The 13,962-nt window shown below is 49.9% G+C and overlaps 1 protein-coding gene across 5 annotated transcripts in view; it reads left to right on the top strand.

Moving 5' to 3' along the window:
- Fancc (FA complementation group C) overlaps positions 1-13,962 on the top strand; it is a 187,682-nt gene that overhangs the window by 156,902 nt on the left and 16,818 nt on the right. For all 5 annotated transcript variants that reach the window (XM_046462729.2, XM_058585144.1, XM_058585143.1 and 2 more), the window contains 2 exons: positions 3,662-3,818; positions 12,670-12,722. In XM_046462729.2, coding sequence (XP_046318685.1) covers positions 3,662-3,818; positions 12,670-12,722 — 210 coding nt within the window. The remainder of the gene's footprint in view (positions 1-3,661; positions 3,819-12,669; positions 12,723-13,962) is intronic.

Raw genomic sequence — 13,962 nt, 5'->3', positions numbered from 1 at the left:
AGACAGGATCTTGCTAAGTTGCCTAAGGCCTTGCTAAGTTACTGAGGCTGGCTTTGAATTTGCAATCCTCCTGCCTCAGCCTCCTGAGTGACTGGGATCACAGGCGAGTGGTACCACTTCCTGATGGGGTTTACATTTTGTCCTGGTGAGGGAAGCTCTCTCCCTGCTTCCTGGCACCATGTCCCCACGCTTTCCTGCAGCACACTCTTCCTCCATGATGTGCCACCTCACCTCAGGCCCCAGAAATGGAGTCGGCCGTCTGTGGATGAAGACCTTCCACATTGTGAGCCTTAAATAAACTTTTCCTAAAGGGTCTAACATTGTTAAAATTGTTCTTATCGGGTCTTTTGAGCACAGCAGTGAAATCGCTGACTTAATCGTGAGATTATCAAGTAATCCTGTGTTTAGGGTGGCACAGAGTATCCTTCCTGGTTTTTTGGATTAAGCAATTCCCCAGCAGAAACTGGACCCAACTTTCATGGGTCCTCTGGTGGCCTGAACAGCCCTTTGCTGCCTGCTGACTGGAAGAGTGAATGTCACAACTGCCCCCCCCCCCCCCCGGGGAACCTTCAGAAGCATCCCTCAGAAGGGCGCCTCCATCAAGAACCTTTCTAGTGGAGGATTTAATTCTACCTTTTTTTTATAGCTGTTAAAAACAAAAATACATTTGAAGCAAAATGATTTAATAAGCAGCTAGGCCAATTTCTTCACCTACTCCATCTCTTTGGAGAAGGCGGAGCAATCTCTGCCCACCACGCTGAGTATTGGGGGGAAACTGAGTTTTCTCAGTGTCGAGGAGCGCCTAATCTGGAAGAGTCTACTGGCAGGAGATAATTCCTGTCAGAAATCCAGCACTAAGGGCTGGGGCTGGGGCTTAGCAGCAGAGCACTCGCCTACCATGCATGAGGCACTGGGTTCGATCCTCAGCACCACATAAAAATAAAATAAATGTATGTGTCCACCTACATCTAAAAAAAATAAATGTAAAAAGAAAAAAAGAAATCCAGAACTAAAAATCAGGTGTTTTGTGTGGCAGCATCTCTCAGACCCTGCTCCCCACAATTTGGAGAAAAATCATAAAAGTATTGCCCATAAACCCTGCTGCCCCACATTCACCCAAAGTACCGCCCAGCACAGAAACTCCCCTGGCAGCCAAGTAGGGATTTGAGGGAGCCGATGCTTTATTTTCTCCAGTTCTTTCAATTCATCATTTTTACCGGTGCCTAGAGAGATGGAGCAAGCAGAGTGCAGGAAAAGGGCAACCGTAGAGTTTCCAACTAACACACGTTGAGCAGAATGAAAATGCCCATGTCCCTGAAAACATTTGTTTTTGTTTTTTCTTTTTTACTTCATTGACTCTAAAATTTCCCCAGTGGGGCGTGGTGGTGCACGCCTACCATCCCAGTGAATTGGGAGGCTGAAGTAGGAGGACGGCAAGTTCGAGGCGAGCTGAGCAATTTAGTGAGGCCCTGTTTCAAAAAATAAAGGTCTGGGGATGTGGCTTAGTGACAGAGCACCTGGGTTCAACCTCTAATACAAGAAAACAAAATATTCCACAGGATGTATGTTCATTTTATCAGGTTAGACAGCACAATACAGGAATGATCTCCCTTTGTCTTCCCCACCAACTTCTGATAACCATACCTGATATTCCTATTAACGCACAGTAGTCTATTTAAAGGAGTCCTCATTCTTCTTAAAGTAGCTTTTAAGTACAGAACAACACACATCTACTGTCACACTATACGTACCACTCTGGAACCTTTTCTCAACTACCCTACCTTGGACGTCCTTCAGGGGATGCAGACCCAGCTCATTTATTATAAAACAAAAAAAGGAGCATGTGCCACAGTGTCCGTGGGTCTTACTCCACCCCGTTGTTCCTGGGACACACGTCCCAGTGGCTTCTAACTTGGTCTCTGTGATACTGCTGCAGTGGGTGCCTGTCCGTCACCAGTCGGGGCCGCATGGTCCTCAAACTCCACTCTCAGGCCACACAGACTCCTCCTGGTGTCCTCCTGTTGCAGCTGTCCCTCTGGAGGCCCAGCTCCTGTCCTGCCCTCGCCGCCACCCCCTCTTCCCCTCACCCTCTTCTGCGTCCATCGAGGGCCTGCCTGGTGCGGCCTTCCCGCTCGCTTGCCGTCTGCATTTCCTCCTTCTCCACTGACGCCTGAGTGCCCGTGTTCCTGGGCATGGCCTGTGCCCAGGCCCTCCTCTCCCGCTCAGTGCTCCTCCCTTAGCTCCTCATCCATTCTCACCACCTTCCGTGCCGCCAGCACCTCCCCAAAGCCTGTCACCAGGCAGAGCTCGCCCGGGATCTGGGACACTGTGGGCCTGTTAGTGCCTCTGCTTGCTGCGCCTGAGTCCACACGCCTCCAGCAGAGCCCCTGGCCGATCCTTCACAGCACTGGTCCGCTCTCCCCTTTCCACCTGAGTCGGGCACAGCTGGCATGGAGGGCTGTGGGCCTGCAGCAGCTCTTTGCCAGGTGTGGGAGGCGACGGGATGGAGGAAGGGGCCCTGCTTGGGGTCCCTGCTGAGTCGAAGCTCAGGGTGAGGACGTGAGATCAGAGGAGCCCAGAGGCAGGCCGTGCCCAGGCCCTCCCGCCCTCCACCTGGTCCTCGGTGATCCCCCTGGTGACAAGGTGGGTGCAAGGACAAAGCGGGAAGACAGTGGTCCCTGGGCTTCCCACCAGCTCTGCAGAGAAGTGGCCCAGGAGTCATGGTGAGGGGACAGGGGCTGAAGGGGTCATTGAAGGGGTAATGAGGCCTTTGCCCTCATGTTGACATAAGAAATAGTTTCTCTAAAAAGCCTGCTGTGGAGTCCCTGGCCTCCTCGGACACTCTGGGCCTACAGGGCACCTGTGGCCGGGCCATATTAATAACAGTAAGCCCCTGTGCAGACCTTGAAAGCGCCCTTCTGTATGGGACAGGAGGGTAAGGGCAGGGAGCCCTGGGGGCCAGAGTGCAGAATCAGACACCTACCCCTCAGTCCCTCCCAGGAGGGGAGCTAGAGCCCCAAATCACTGACACCGGAGGACCCTCCAGCAGAAACAGCTGCAAGAAATGGTTTTTATGAAGTTGCCATGTTTAAGGTCTACTCTGTATCAGCTCGGCCAGAACCACCATATGTGAATTGTTAATAAAAAGTATTTTTTTAACTTTTCAGCAACAGGTTTGTAAACAGAGTTCTTCAGCATTGACAGTGTAGCGCTGTGCTAAGCACTGCGCATGTGTTACTGTGTGGACCCTCCGACCTAGTTCACAGATGAGGAAACGGAGGAGTAAAGGTTACGCAGCTTTCCCAAGGTCATCTGTTATTTTCTGAAGTTTGGGCCTGCGTTTACCTGGACACACGAGACCTGTCTCCCACTCATTTTTCATCCCTCTCTTTTTCTTTCTTCACTGTCAATTTGCTTATCTTTCTTGAATGCAGATTTCTTTTCTGACATTTCTCTGATTCTTACAGTGAGTTAGGTACCAGTGTAGTTGTGTTATTTTCAAAGGAGTACAAAGTGACTGTTCCTGGGTGCCATGAATGTTCCCTCTGGCTCTGGCCACCGAGAGGCCTGCTGCGCTGGGTGGGCATCCCACGGTGAGTGTTGCTCATTCTTTTTTCAGGATCCATGTCTACCTAACATTCCTCTTGTTTCTCGCTGAAAGGAAGAAGATCTCTCTCCCCGTGGCGGCTGTCACCAGTCTATGGCTTCGGCACCTTCCCAGCCTTGAAAGAGCAGTGCTATGTCTTTTTGAAAAGCTCGTCTCCAGTGAGAGGCATCGTCTGAGAGAGATCGAGTGCTTTGTCAAAGACTCATTACTGGTACGTGCGAGGCTTGGTGAGGGGAAAATCCTCAAGGGAGATGCTGGGAATCGTTTCTTGGAGTTGAGGGTGGGGCGGGTGTAAATAGGAGATGGGTGTTTACATTTGATCTAGAAAGCACCCGGTTCGCCAGCTTTTCTATGCACTTGGTGCCTAGGGGGAGAGGTTTGAGAGCCACATGATCCCTGGGCCTCAGATGGTGTATTCACAGGATGGACATTTAGACAGCAAAGGTGCTGGGGGCTCTGCAAAGGAGCACTTTATTGGCCCCTCCCCGTTGCACTTGTCGGAACGCAGTCCGCTCTGTCCGCGGCCCGCCTTCTCCCCACACCACAGGATGGTGGTGCTCGGGAAGGAGGCTGAGCACTGCTCTTCCCCGGCCCCCCTGTCCCGGCCACAGGTGCCCTGCAGGCCTGGGGTGCCCAAGGAGGCCAGGGACTCCACAGCAGGCTTTTTAGAGATACTATTTCTTATTTCAACATGAGGGGGAAGTTTTCTAAAAATGAAGATCTGTGGCCAAGGGAGAGGAGGAATCAGTTAACAGAAACAGTTTAAGAATAAGCCTCTTGCTCTTCACCAGAGGAACAGTAGCAGTCAGGAGACCAAAAGAGAACCCAGAAAAACGACCAGAGCAGCGAGAGAGCTGAGGTTCTGGAACTTTCTCTTGGGTGAGGCTCTCAGCCTTGGAACCTCCTTCTGTGATGGCTCCACTGCCTTCATCCCCAGGCCTGTGAAGTCAAGGACTCAGTGGCCCCAGGGCCACACTGCCTGGCCCAGCGTCAGCCGTCCTGCGGCTCCTTCTGTGGGAGGCAGCTCTGTGCAGTCAGTGTGCAGTTATGTTAAGAAATCAAGATGAAAAAATCGAAAAAGCTACATGTCACAGTGGACCAGCCAGGGTGGCCCCACTCCTTGGTCCTTTTATCTCTCAATCAAGCGACAAGTGAATGAGGCATGGGTAGTTTCCACATGACCTGGTTTGTACCAAGACATACAAGAGCAGAATGAGTACAGATAAGCACAGGAATGTGTGAAAATGTAGACAAAAATAGGCAGAAGAAAGCCGAGCGTGTTGGCGCACCCTCCTGAGTGTTGAGGCCAGCACTCAGGAGGCTGAGACAGGAGGGTGCCCTGAGCCCAGGGGTTCTCATCTCAAAGCAAAGGGGAAAAGTCAAAATAACAGATTGTGTCCACAGAAGAAAGGTCTGGAGACTGTGCTGTCAAGCCACACTCGTTGGCTGTGTGTTGCTGTGAAGGCCGCAGCCCAGGGGGACCTGTTCTCTGGGGCAGAGCGTGGACTACGGGGTGTAGTCGCAGCAAGTGTCGTGTCTCCGAGGCCATCTGAGGATGCTGGTGCCCACTCCTAGCAGGCACATGACCAGGCCTCGGGGTCGGGAGAGAAAAGCCCAGGATATCAGCTCCTTTGCATGTTGGTGACAGCTGTCAGCCGCTTGGCTCAAGTCACACCTGTGTGACAAGAGAAAGCCCAAAGTGGAGTTGGTGCTGTCAGAGCATAGCCACATCTGTCACACTTGCACCACCAGCTGGAGAGTCACAGGGGTGATGACGTGGCAAGCTGCCATCGCCGCAGGGCTGTGCCGTGTGCCACAGAGTGTCTCCCAGGACCCTTCGTGGACTGCACTGTTTCCCATCCACTGTCACCTCTGAGGGTTTGGCACAGAGTCGTGAGCTCAGAGAGCTCTGCTGACAGCCCCATCCCAAGTGTGGCCAGGACACGGGTCGGGAGTGTCCACCTGGTCCTGGCTGAGACGCTTGGGGCCAGGGCTGGCTGGGCCCAAGGTCCTATGCTCACCAGCAGGGCCTCGTTGCCTCCAGGGCCTCCTCTGTGTTTAATTCTGCTGGAACCTCCTGTTTTCTTCTTTCTCTTTCAAGCTGGAGGCTGAGTGTGGGAATCCCGGTGGCACCAGTTGCCGCCTCCTCTGGGGCCTGCCCACCTGTTGTTCCAGGGCCCCTCCTGCTCTTAGTGTCTGGGCTTCCCAGTCAGAGAACCATGTGGGTCCTGCCACTGTCACCTGCCAGTCGGGTGCCCCGACTGAACCCACTCGATCTGAAAGTTTACAGCACGTGGTAAGAAAAAAGAAAGAAAAACACGTATTAAGACTGAGAGACCCCAAGAGTTCATTTTTAAGGGCAGTTACTATTTGATCTCCTCATTTTCAAGAGAGTTGCATATTAAAGCAAGAGATAAGAATGCACCTTACTTTAAAATAATCACAACACAATTTAAAATAAACAAAAAATTTTGGAAGCCCTCTGGCAGCCCATTCCAGATTGCTAAAGGCAATAAATCACCTTTATTGCCTCGTAATTTTATTTCTGACTTAAATGTGCATGCTGTAACTTAAGGCACTTTTCTTCTGGTTGCTTCTCAGCGGTAAAATAGAGAAAGTGGACTATGTGCTTCTGAGAGGCTTGACCAGTTTTCTGTGAGCCCCTTTCAGTGGAGAACTTCCCGCCCTGTGGGTTTTTCCGTGACCTTTCATTGCTCCTGTGGCTCTTCTCTGAACCTCCCCTGTGTCCCTTCTACGTGAGTGGCACTTTAGTGAGCACAGCAGAGAGAGAGGCGCCTCTCCCATCGGACATCACATTGCAGAATCTTCAGGCACTGTTTGTAGTGAACCGTAGCCTTGCCCGCTGAACAATGCCAGCGCCCATCGATTCCCCAAGAGTTTATCAGGATCATGTGTTAGAGATTCAGAGCTTTTATTATGGTTCAAAGGAGATTCTAGAGGGTGTTATTTGGTTTAATTTATTGTGGCATTGGCAGGATGTGACCTCTCTGTGCCTCATGGTTCATGGGAGGTAATTACAATACAGACTGGCTAGAAGCCCCTGATTGGCGTGGGCCACTCTCCCCAGGCATCGTGGCCTGCCATGCCCGAGGGCCCCTCGGGCTGGAACAAGCCTGTGACCTACAGGGTGATTATGGGGGTAACCTGAAGAACTGCTTCCTAATTGCATCATCCGACCTGTTTATCGCAGCGCAGTATCTTGGTGCAGTGACAGGACCGAGCCGAGGTATCAGCTGGATCTCCAAGATCCAGCACCAGCCTGCTGTGCTGTGCTGCAGAGGAAACCCGATGCCTATTACATTAGAGTCCGGCTCTGAGAGTGATTAAAGCGTGATGGTCTACGTAACTCGTGTTTTATATGGAACGCCGTTAATTATATTTCCATCTCTGGGGACTCTACACAGCAAGTCCTGGAAATTCTATAGTTACCAAGATATAGCAAAGCACAAGATGAAAGTGCTGTAGAGTGCGGTGACCTCCCAGATGTTCCTTGGCCTTTCAGGACTGCAGAGGCCTGGTGTGCTCCACTGAGACTCCAAATGATAGGGACTGGTCTGTTGTCACATGAATTTTATACACACACACACACATACACACACACATCTTTGGTTTCTAAAATAAAAATGAGTTTTCCAAACTGTTTATTTTGGGGGCTCATCCTTTGGCTTTCATGGACCAAACTGTCCCCTAGTACATGGCTGCTTGCCACAGATGGTGGCCCCCAGATAAATTGAAGTTTGTACAAGTTTTAACCCCAGTTTTTACTGTACAGACTGAAACTTCTTAAAAGAAGATGGTCTTAGCCAGGAGTGGTGGTGCACACTATAATCCCAGCATCTCAGGAGGCTGAAGCAGGAGGATCATGAGTTCAAGGCCAGCCTCAGCAATTTAGTGAGGCCCTAAGCAACTCAGCAAGACCCTGTCTCGCAGTAAAAAATAAGAAATGGCTGGGGATGTGGAACACTTCTGGCTCAATCCCAGAACCCAAGCAAACCACAGCAACAAGAAAGAAAAGAAAAGACAGACGGTGCTTTGCTCCCTGGCAGCACCGTCACAGGAAGGCCACAACCCCTGGCCTCAGACCTGCCCTTAAAGACTGGTGCTGTCACCAAGAGCAGTGGAAGCCACTCGCAAAGCATGCAGCCTCTGGGTTTCCGAGGCTGGCCCCAATCAGAACGAGGCTGTGCTTCCCCTTGGTTCTGTTGGTGGGCCCAGAGAGCTATTGTTTGGAGCCCGCCCTGAGTGAGAAGGCTGGCAGGTGGCAGGGTGCCTGCGCTACGCTGCTGTGTGCCAGGGCGGGGCACCCTGGACCTGCAGTTATGGCTACTGCAGCGGTGTCCTGAGGAGCTGCTTGTCACCTCCCCAGCAGATGGAGAGGCTGGCACTGAGGGGGCAGGGTTGGTTTGGGTCTTGTGCCCAGGTGATGAGTCCACTCCTCCCCGAGTCTCCTGCCTAAAAGGCCTCACAGCTCAACCAAAGCACTTCTTAACTCGAAAGAGCTTCAGAACAAAAGCTCTGGCCACCTCAGGGCTCTTGGTGTGAGCTAAGTGTGCGCTCGTCTTCTTTCTCCAGACAGCAGTCGTGACCATCTCAAAAGGAAAAAGGGACTTTGTTTCCACAAGACCGCAGGGCACAGGTTCCCTTTCGCAAAATGCTGTGATGGAAACAGCTCCACAGCCTGCACCATGTGATCCGTTTCTGTGCACAGATAGCTGTCACTGATGCTCTAGAGTTTCCTTTTCCTCGTTTTCCCCTCCACAGTCTTTTAAGTGTTTCCTTTTTAATGTGTTGCATGAGTGGAAGACTCTCAGCAGTGGCTGAAGCTGTGGGCTCTGCCTCCAGGCAGCAGCTGCACTTCCCAGTGCTGACCTCTGGGGGGCACCAGATGCCCCTGGACTGTCTGGTAGAGAAAGCCCAGACTGCAGGACAGTGTCCCTGCTGGGGATGTGACCCTGCAGCCAGGCAAAGATGGAGCCTGCGAGGGAAAACACACAGGCGGACAGCAACAGAAGCCAGGGCAGCCGTGCCCCGGGCGTCCTTTACCACTCAGGCTGGCCCCAGAGTGGTGTGGGCACCGAGAAAGCTTCCCCCTGCTCAGGCTGGCTGGATCCAGGCACTGGTCCAGGGACCAGATTTCAGGGATTTTTGTCCAGCGTCCAGAGCTGGGCATCCCCCAGGTGCACCTCCCACTTCAGTGTCTTAGAGAGCGTGTGTAAATTTAAAACGCAAAAGTACATTTGGTACTTGTTAAGTTTTTAAGCCCAGGAATGACAGATTTATCACTAATTAAACAATAATTGCATTATGGAGTACTGAAAAAAATTGCTCGTAGTATAAACAACATCTGGTAAAGATTAAAAAGAAAGAATAATTCCTCTAAACCCAAATTTATTGTAAGAAACTTGAATGTTTTAAAACAAAATAGATCCTAAAGCGTAAAAGGAATATTTACAGTTTTATGTTTAGCATTTTGAAAATAGGGGGAAAATGGCATCATGAAAAATCCATATTTATAAAGATGCCTAATTTTATATGGTAGATGTGAAGGTTTTTATATAAATAGATTGTTTGAAAACCAAATCATTCTTTAACTCAATAAAGGCGTTTATTGTTGGAATTAATCTTAGGGAGAATCTTTTTTAAGTAGAAAGCTTTCGTGGTGGATATAGTTGCCCTTTGATTTATATGTGTATACCAGCCGGCGACAGAGGCTCCCAACAGTCGGATCCTCGCAGGACCAGGCGGCCTGGCTGGTGGGCCACGTGGAGGGGGAGTCCTTCTGCAGATTGCTCAGATGGAAACTTCCTGAGCATTCAGATGGGCCTTGGAAAGAGAATCCATTGCGAGCTCCCTAAGCTGCAGCTCCTTGCTGCTCATCTGCACCTTCCGTCTCGATGGTGAAGGGGCGTGTGTCCATGAAGAGTGGTGACGGGAAGAGACTTGGGGAGTTCCTGCCCTTGGCCACCTTTGTAGTTTTTTCTAAGAGGCATTTGCTTTTAGCTGTGAATTACCTCAGATCATGATTTGATTTCCCTTTCTGGTTTGTTTTCTGTGCCTCTCTCACATGCACAGAATCAAAAAATAGAAAAAGATGGATATTTCTTCCTGAGACTTGCTCATCTGTGTTCTCAGTTCTCTTCTGTGTGTTTGTAATAGTCATTGCTGGTTTGGGATGAAGACAGAATAAAAACACCTGTGGGTGGAGCTGGAGGCCGATGCTGTCCGCAGCTCTCGGGGCTGGCGGCAGGGCCTGTCCCTCTCCTCTCCCAAGCAGCAGCAGCAGCAAGCATGGCTGCTGTGCCCTTCCTCCACAGCGATGGCCTCCCTGCTCTGGGGCAGCTGTGGACCAGCCATTGGAGGCCAGGTGGCTGTGGGCTGGCGGGCAGGCTGGAAGGAGGGCGGACGCACAGCCAGCAGAACCACCCAGGCCCAAGGAAGGCAAGACCAAGCGTCTGCAGCTGCTTGTCGTCCCTGTCTGTCTGTCCTCTGACATTTAGGGGAAGGATTGGAGGAGGGCAGAAGGCAAACTTGTGTTCTTGATAGCCTCCTGACGACAGGGTTTCCTTAGACTTGAAATAATCTGTGCATGAAAATCGTTAGGCCAGATGGAGAAGAGGGAGCTTGAGAAGGAACAGATTTTGGTGGGATGGAGAAAAACAGACGAGCAGATGGACCCAAGAAAGTTTTTCTTTCTTCATTTTCAAGGACAGATAATTGCACAGATCATGGGGTCTCTGAGCTAGGCTCCAGAACCTTGGGTGACAGTGACCTATGCATGTCACCAGAGCTCCCCCTTGATCAGTACAGCAGGAGACAGAGGGGTTAAATGTTTGCCTCATCACTTGCAAGGATGCTGTGAAGGCTTGAGGGGAGATGTGGCTTCCAAAGAAGATTCTCATGGTAAGAAAAACAGCTTCAGTGTGTGCTTTTGTGATTTGATGTCACGGGCACACATGCCAAACCTGAGAGCACTTCAGTCCTCTTGAGGGGTCTCACTGAAAAAAGTTAGAGTCTCATTTTAAAGACTAACAGCAAAGGGTGCCATGAGAAGTAGCTGAGCATCAAGATCCCTGTTGCGGCTATTTGAGCAGAGTTCCCCTACCTCCTGGCCTCCAAGAGCTAACAGTTGGTGGAGAGTAAATGAGGTTCTGAAATATTTGGAAAGAAAGAATTGTAAGTGGACAGTCCACTGCATGGGGGAACAGGCAGATTCCACACAACCTGGGGACACTTGAAGCATTTGATGGAGCTCTCTTGCTGGAAAACACTCCTAAGTTCTTTCTCGCGCTCATTCTTGTTTGACGGTAGAACTTTCTTACTCAATTTCCCCTTGGCTCTCATGGCAGCCCCAATCTACCCCTTGGATCATGCTTTCCTTTGCCATCCAGAGATCCATGTAATCAAACGTGGAGTTTTGCAGCTAGCTCAACCCTCAGGATGGCCCCGGGGTTGTTGGCTATTTAGAATAAAAGGAAATGTTTCTCTTTTGACGTGTTCCATCCTGGTCTTGTTCTCCCTGTGCATTCTCAGGTACTGTTTGTCCTCCTGTGGGCACGCAGCAGTGCTGTTGGTCCCAAACACTCTAGAGGCAGGTGGTCTACCTGGAAGACTGAGGCCTGGTCTGCAGACCTAGGCAAAGCACGCTTCCTGGGGACTGTGATGCTTGTCCCTTGCTTGGTCTTATCCATTTTGGATACATGGAAACTTGTGATATTTTCCGGGCATATATCCAGTGACCTCTTAATAATTGTTACTTACAGCAAGGCTAAGATTAACTGGCTTGCTAAGATCAAAGCCAGGAAGCAAGCGACCTTTCCTCTGTGAGTTACTTACTTAAATAACGAGCATTTCACATTGGCTTATTTTAGATAAAAGTGGGAATTGGTGAAGGCTTAGGGACCGTGGGTTACTCTGTGTCAGTACCAGAGAATTTTAACTTGCAGATCACAGATCTATCTCCTTTCACCAACAAGTGGCAGTGCCCCTGCCTGTGGCCTTCTGGGGCAGCCTGCAGTAGCGCAGCGTTAACACTAGATGGCGAACGCTCAATGTCGCAAGACACCATCCCAGACCAAGAAGGGGCAAGCTGGCGTGGGCACCATGCTTTCTACAGGGTGGTCCAGAAAACTGCAGAGGCAGAGTGCAGCCTTTTGTTCTTCTTGTGAAAATGCTTCCCAGGGCAGTGCACAGGGCAGTGTGCTTCGAAGAACTTCCCTGTAGAGCCTGACCCACCAACATTGGTTTGCTATGGCAAAATCTCTCTTTTATGAAAACACAAATAAGTGTTTCTGTCAGGCATAAACTCGTTCTTTGACCTCTGTTCAAAAAGATATGGAACCTGGGTCAGACCCACAGAGCCCATATCCCTACTGGAGGCCACAGGAGGCCAGCTTCTGCAGATGTCAGTCACTGAAACCAATCATGACAGAGCAAACGAGGTAATCATCGTTTGAGATGAAGCTGCCTTTTTTCCTTCATAACCGTCTTTTCTTCCTAAATAATTAAAGCTGTTAAGTCATAGTGTGTCGAATGAGTGATGTCATTTAGTCTAGCGTGGCAGTTTCCTGCATAGTAATTCTAATTTATTATGTCCCTAAATAAGCAGGAGCCAAAGACAGAAGGCCAGGGCTTGACTTTGAGGCACTTCCAGGCCAGTCGAGGAAGTCAGACAAGGGCACATATAAATAAAACTAGTCACACAGGCGGGCTCTATTTTCACTAGGGCATGCCGGTAGAAGGTATTTTTGAATTGTCCATGACACTTATGCATCTTTCTGGATCATATGGGCTTATTATAGATATGTGGGACTCACAGAGGACAAGGAGAAGATGAAGCTTGCCGTAGTCCCTACCCAAAGAGGACCACTACATTTGCTTGTGCCTCCCAACCCACCACAGACCAATTGTTATTTCCTCCTAACCCAAAGAAATATGCTCATTTCTCCATACCAGCAGCCCTGGACAAGCCATCTGCCCCATAATAGCATCTTATTATTGATGAAATACCTGTAGTCTCACCTCCTGATCTGTTTGTTTTACAGCCTCAAGCAGCCTGCCACCCGGCTGTGTTCAGAATTGTCGATGAGATGTTCAGGTAAATATTATGCTGTTTCTGCTAGCAGTTGATCTAAAAATGCTCAGCTTCCACGCACGAATGAAAAATCTGAGTTGTCTGGCTATACCACGGGAAATGTGAGTTTCTGACTCCATATCTGGCTAGGCTTTTTGGTAATTAAAGGTAAAATCAAAAGTCAATGTATATTTAAAAGCCTATTTCAAAGAATTAAGATAACTTTCTTTTTTGTGATCGTTTTAAATTCTAAAAGCAGAATCAAACTGGATGTTAGGATCATGAAATGTCCATGTGGGCTCTTTCTCAGCTTGAATGAAGAGGTGCAGTTCCCTACCTCACCACACGAGGGCCGCTGTGCTTTGTAAAAGGCTTTCAGCCAGGAGCAGCGGAGAGGCACAAATCAAGCCGTTCTTAACAGAACTCCTCTGAAAGGCAGAGCAAGCCATGCGTGTTATCTTCTAACTAGCTCATGACTTTTTATTTTAAAATGTGAGTCCTCTGGGAGGGGCATTGGATTTAGAGGGCTAGGGGTGAGGGTCGCAGCATACTGGGTTATGGCTCGCAGTCTGGGAGATTAGCCACAGAATCCTGAGACCAGGCCCCCTTTGAGGGACTTGTCACCCAGAGTGTTTCCAGCCTCTGGCAGATGCTGGGCAGCAGGGTGCAGACCTCCCACGCCCTCACACACAGGGGTGATTCTGGGGAAAGGGAGTTTACAACAAATAACTTGCCACTGAGTCGTCTTGAAACATGCCAACTCTCGGCTAAATGGCCCTGAAGTAAGATGGCAAAGTTCTGTCTTAGCGTAAAGCAAGCCAGGCTGCAGGGTTTTGGTTTGGCTTGGTTTGTTTTTTTGTTTTTGTTTTTTTTTTTTTTTTGCTTAAACAAGCAAAAAGCTAATTGTATGGAAATGCATGGAAACAAATCAGGTATATGGAGATTTTTCCAGCCGCTTTGCTGGGGGACTTGACTGAGCCATTTGGCCCTTTGGGGCAGCTCTGTTGCTGCTTATGAAAGCAAAATGTCTGCTGATGTCGCATGTTGGGCCAGTGGTGCACAGATGTCTGCAGGAACACACAGTCTCCGCGAGTGCCACGCAGTGTTAATAATGCACGAACCAAGAACGAGTTCATGCCTTTGTAAAGAAAGTACTTAGAAAGGGAGCGACAGGTCTCTCCTGCCTCCAAGCAGGGACTGCAGTCTGATGGCGGCTGCTGAGGCTTAGCCCAGGACGGCCCCTGCTTGCCTTGACCGCAGTCGG

The sequence above is a fragment of the Marmota monax genome, unplaced genomic scaffold (assembly GCF_021218885.2).
Source record: "Marmota monax isolate L192 unplaced genomic scaffold, Marmota_monax_Labrador192_F-V1.1 WCK01_AAM20220418_F8-fsc00180, whole genome shotgun sequence".
Taxonomy (NCBI): Eukaryota; Metazoa; Chordata; class Mammalia; order Rodentia; family Sciuridae; genus Marmota; species Marmota monax.
This window is presented reverse-complemented; position numbering and strand designations above follow the sequence as displayed.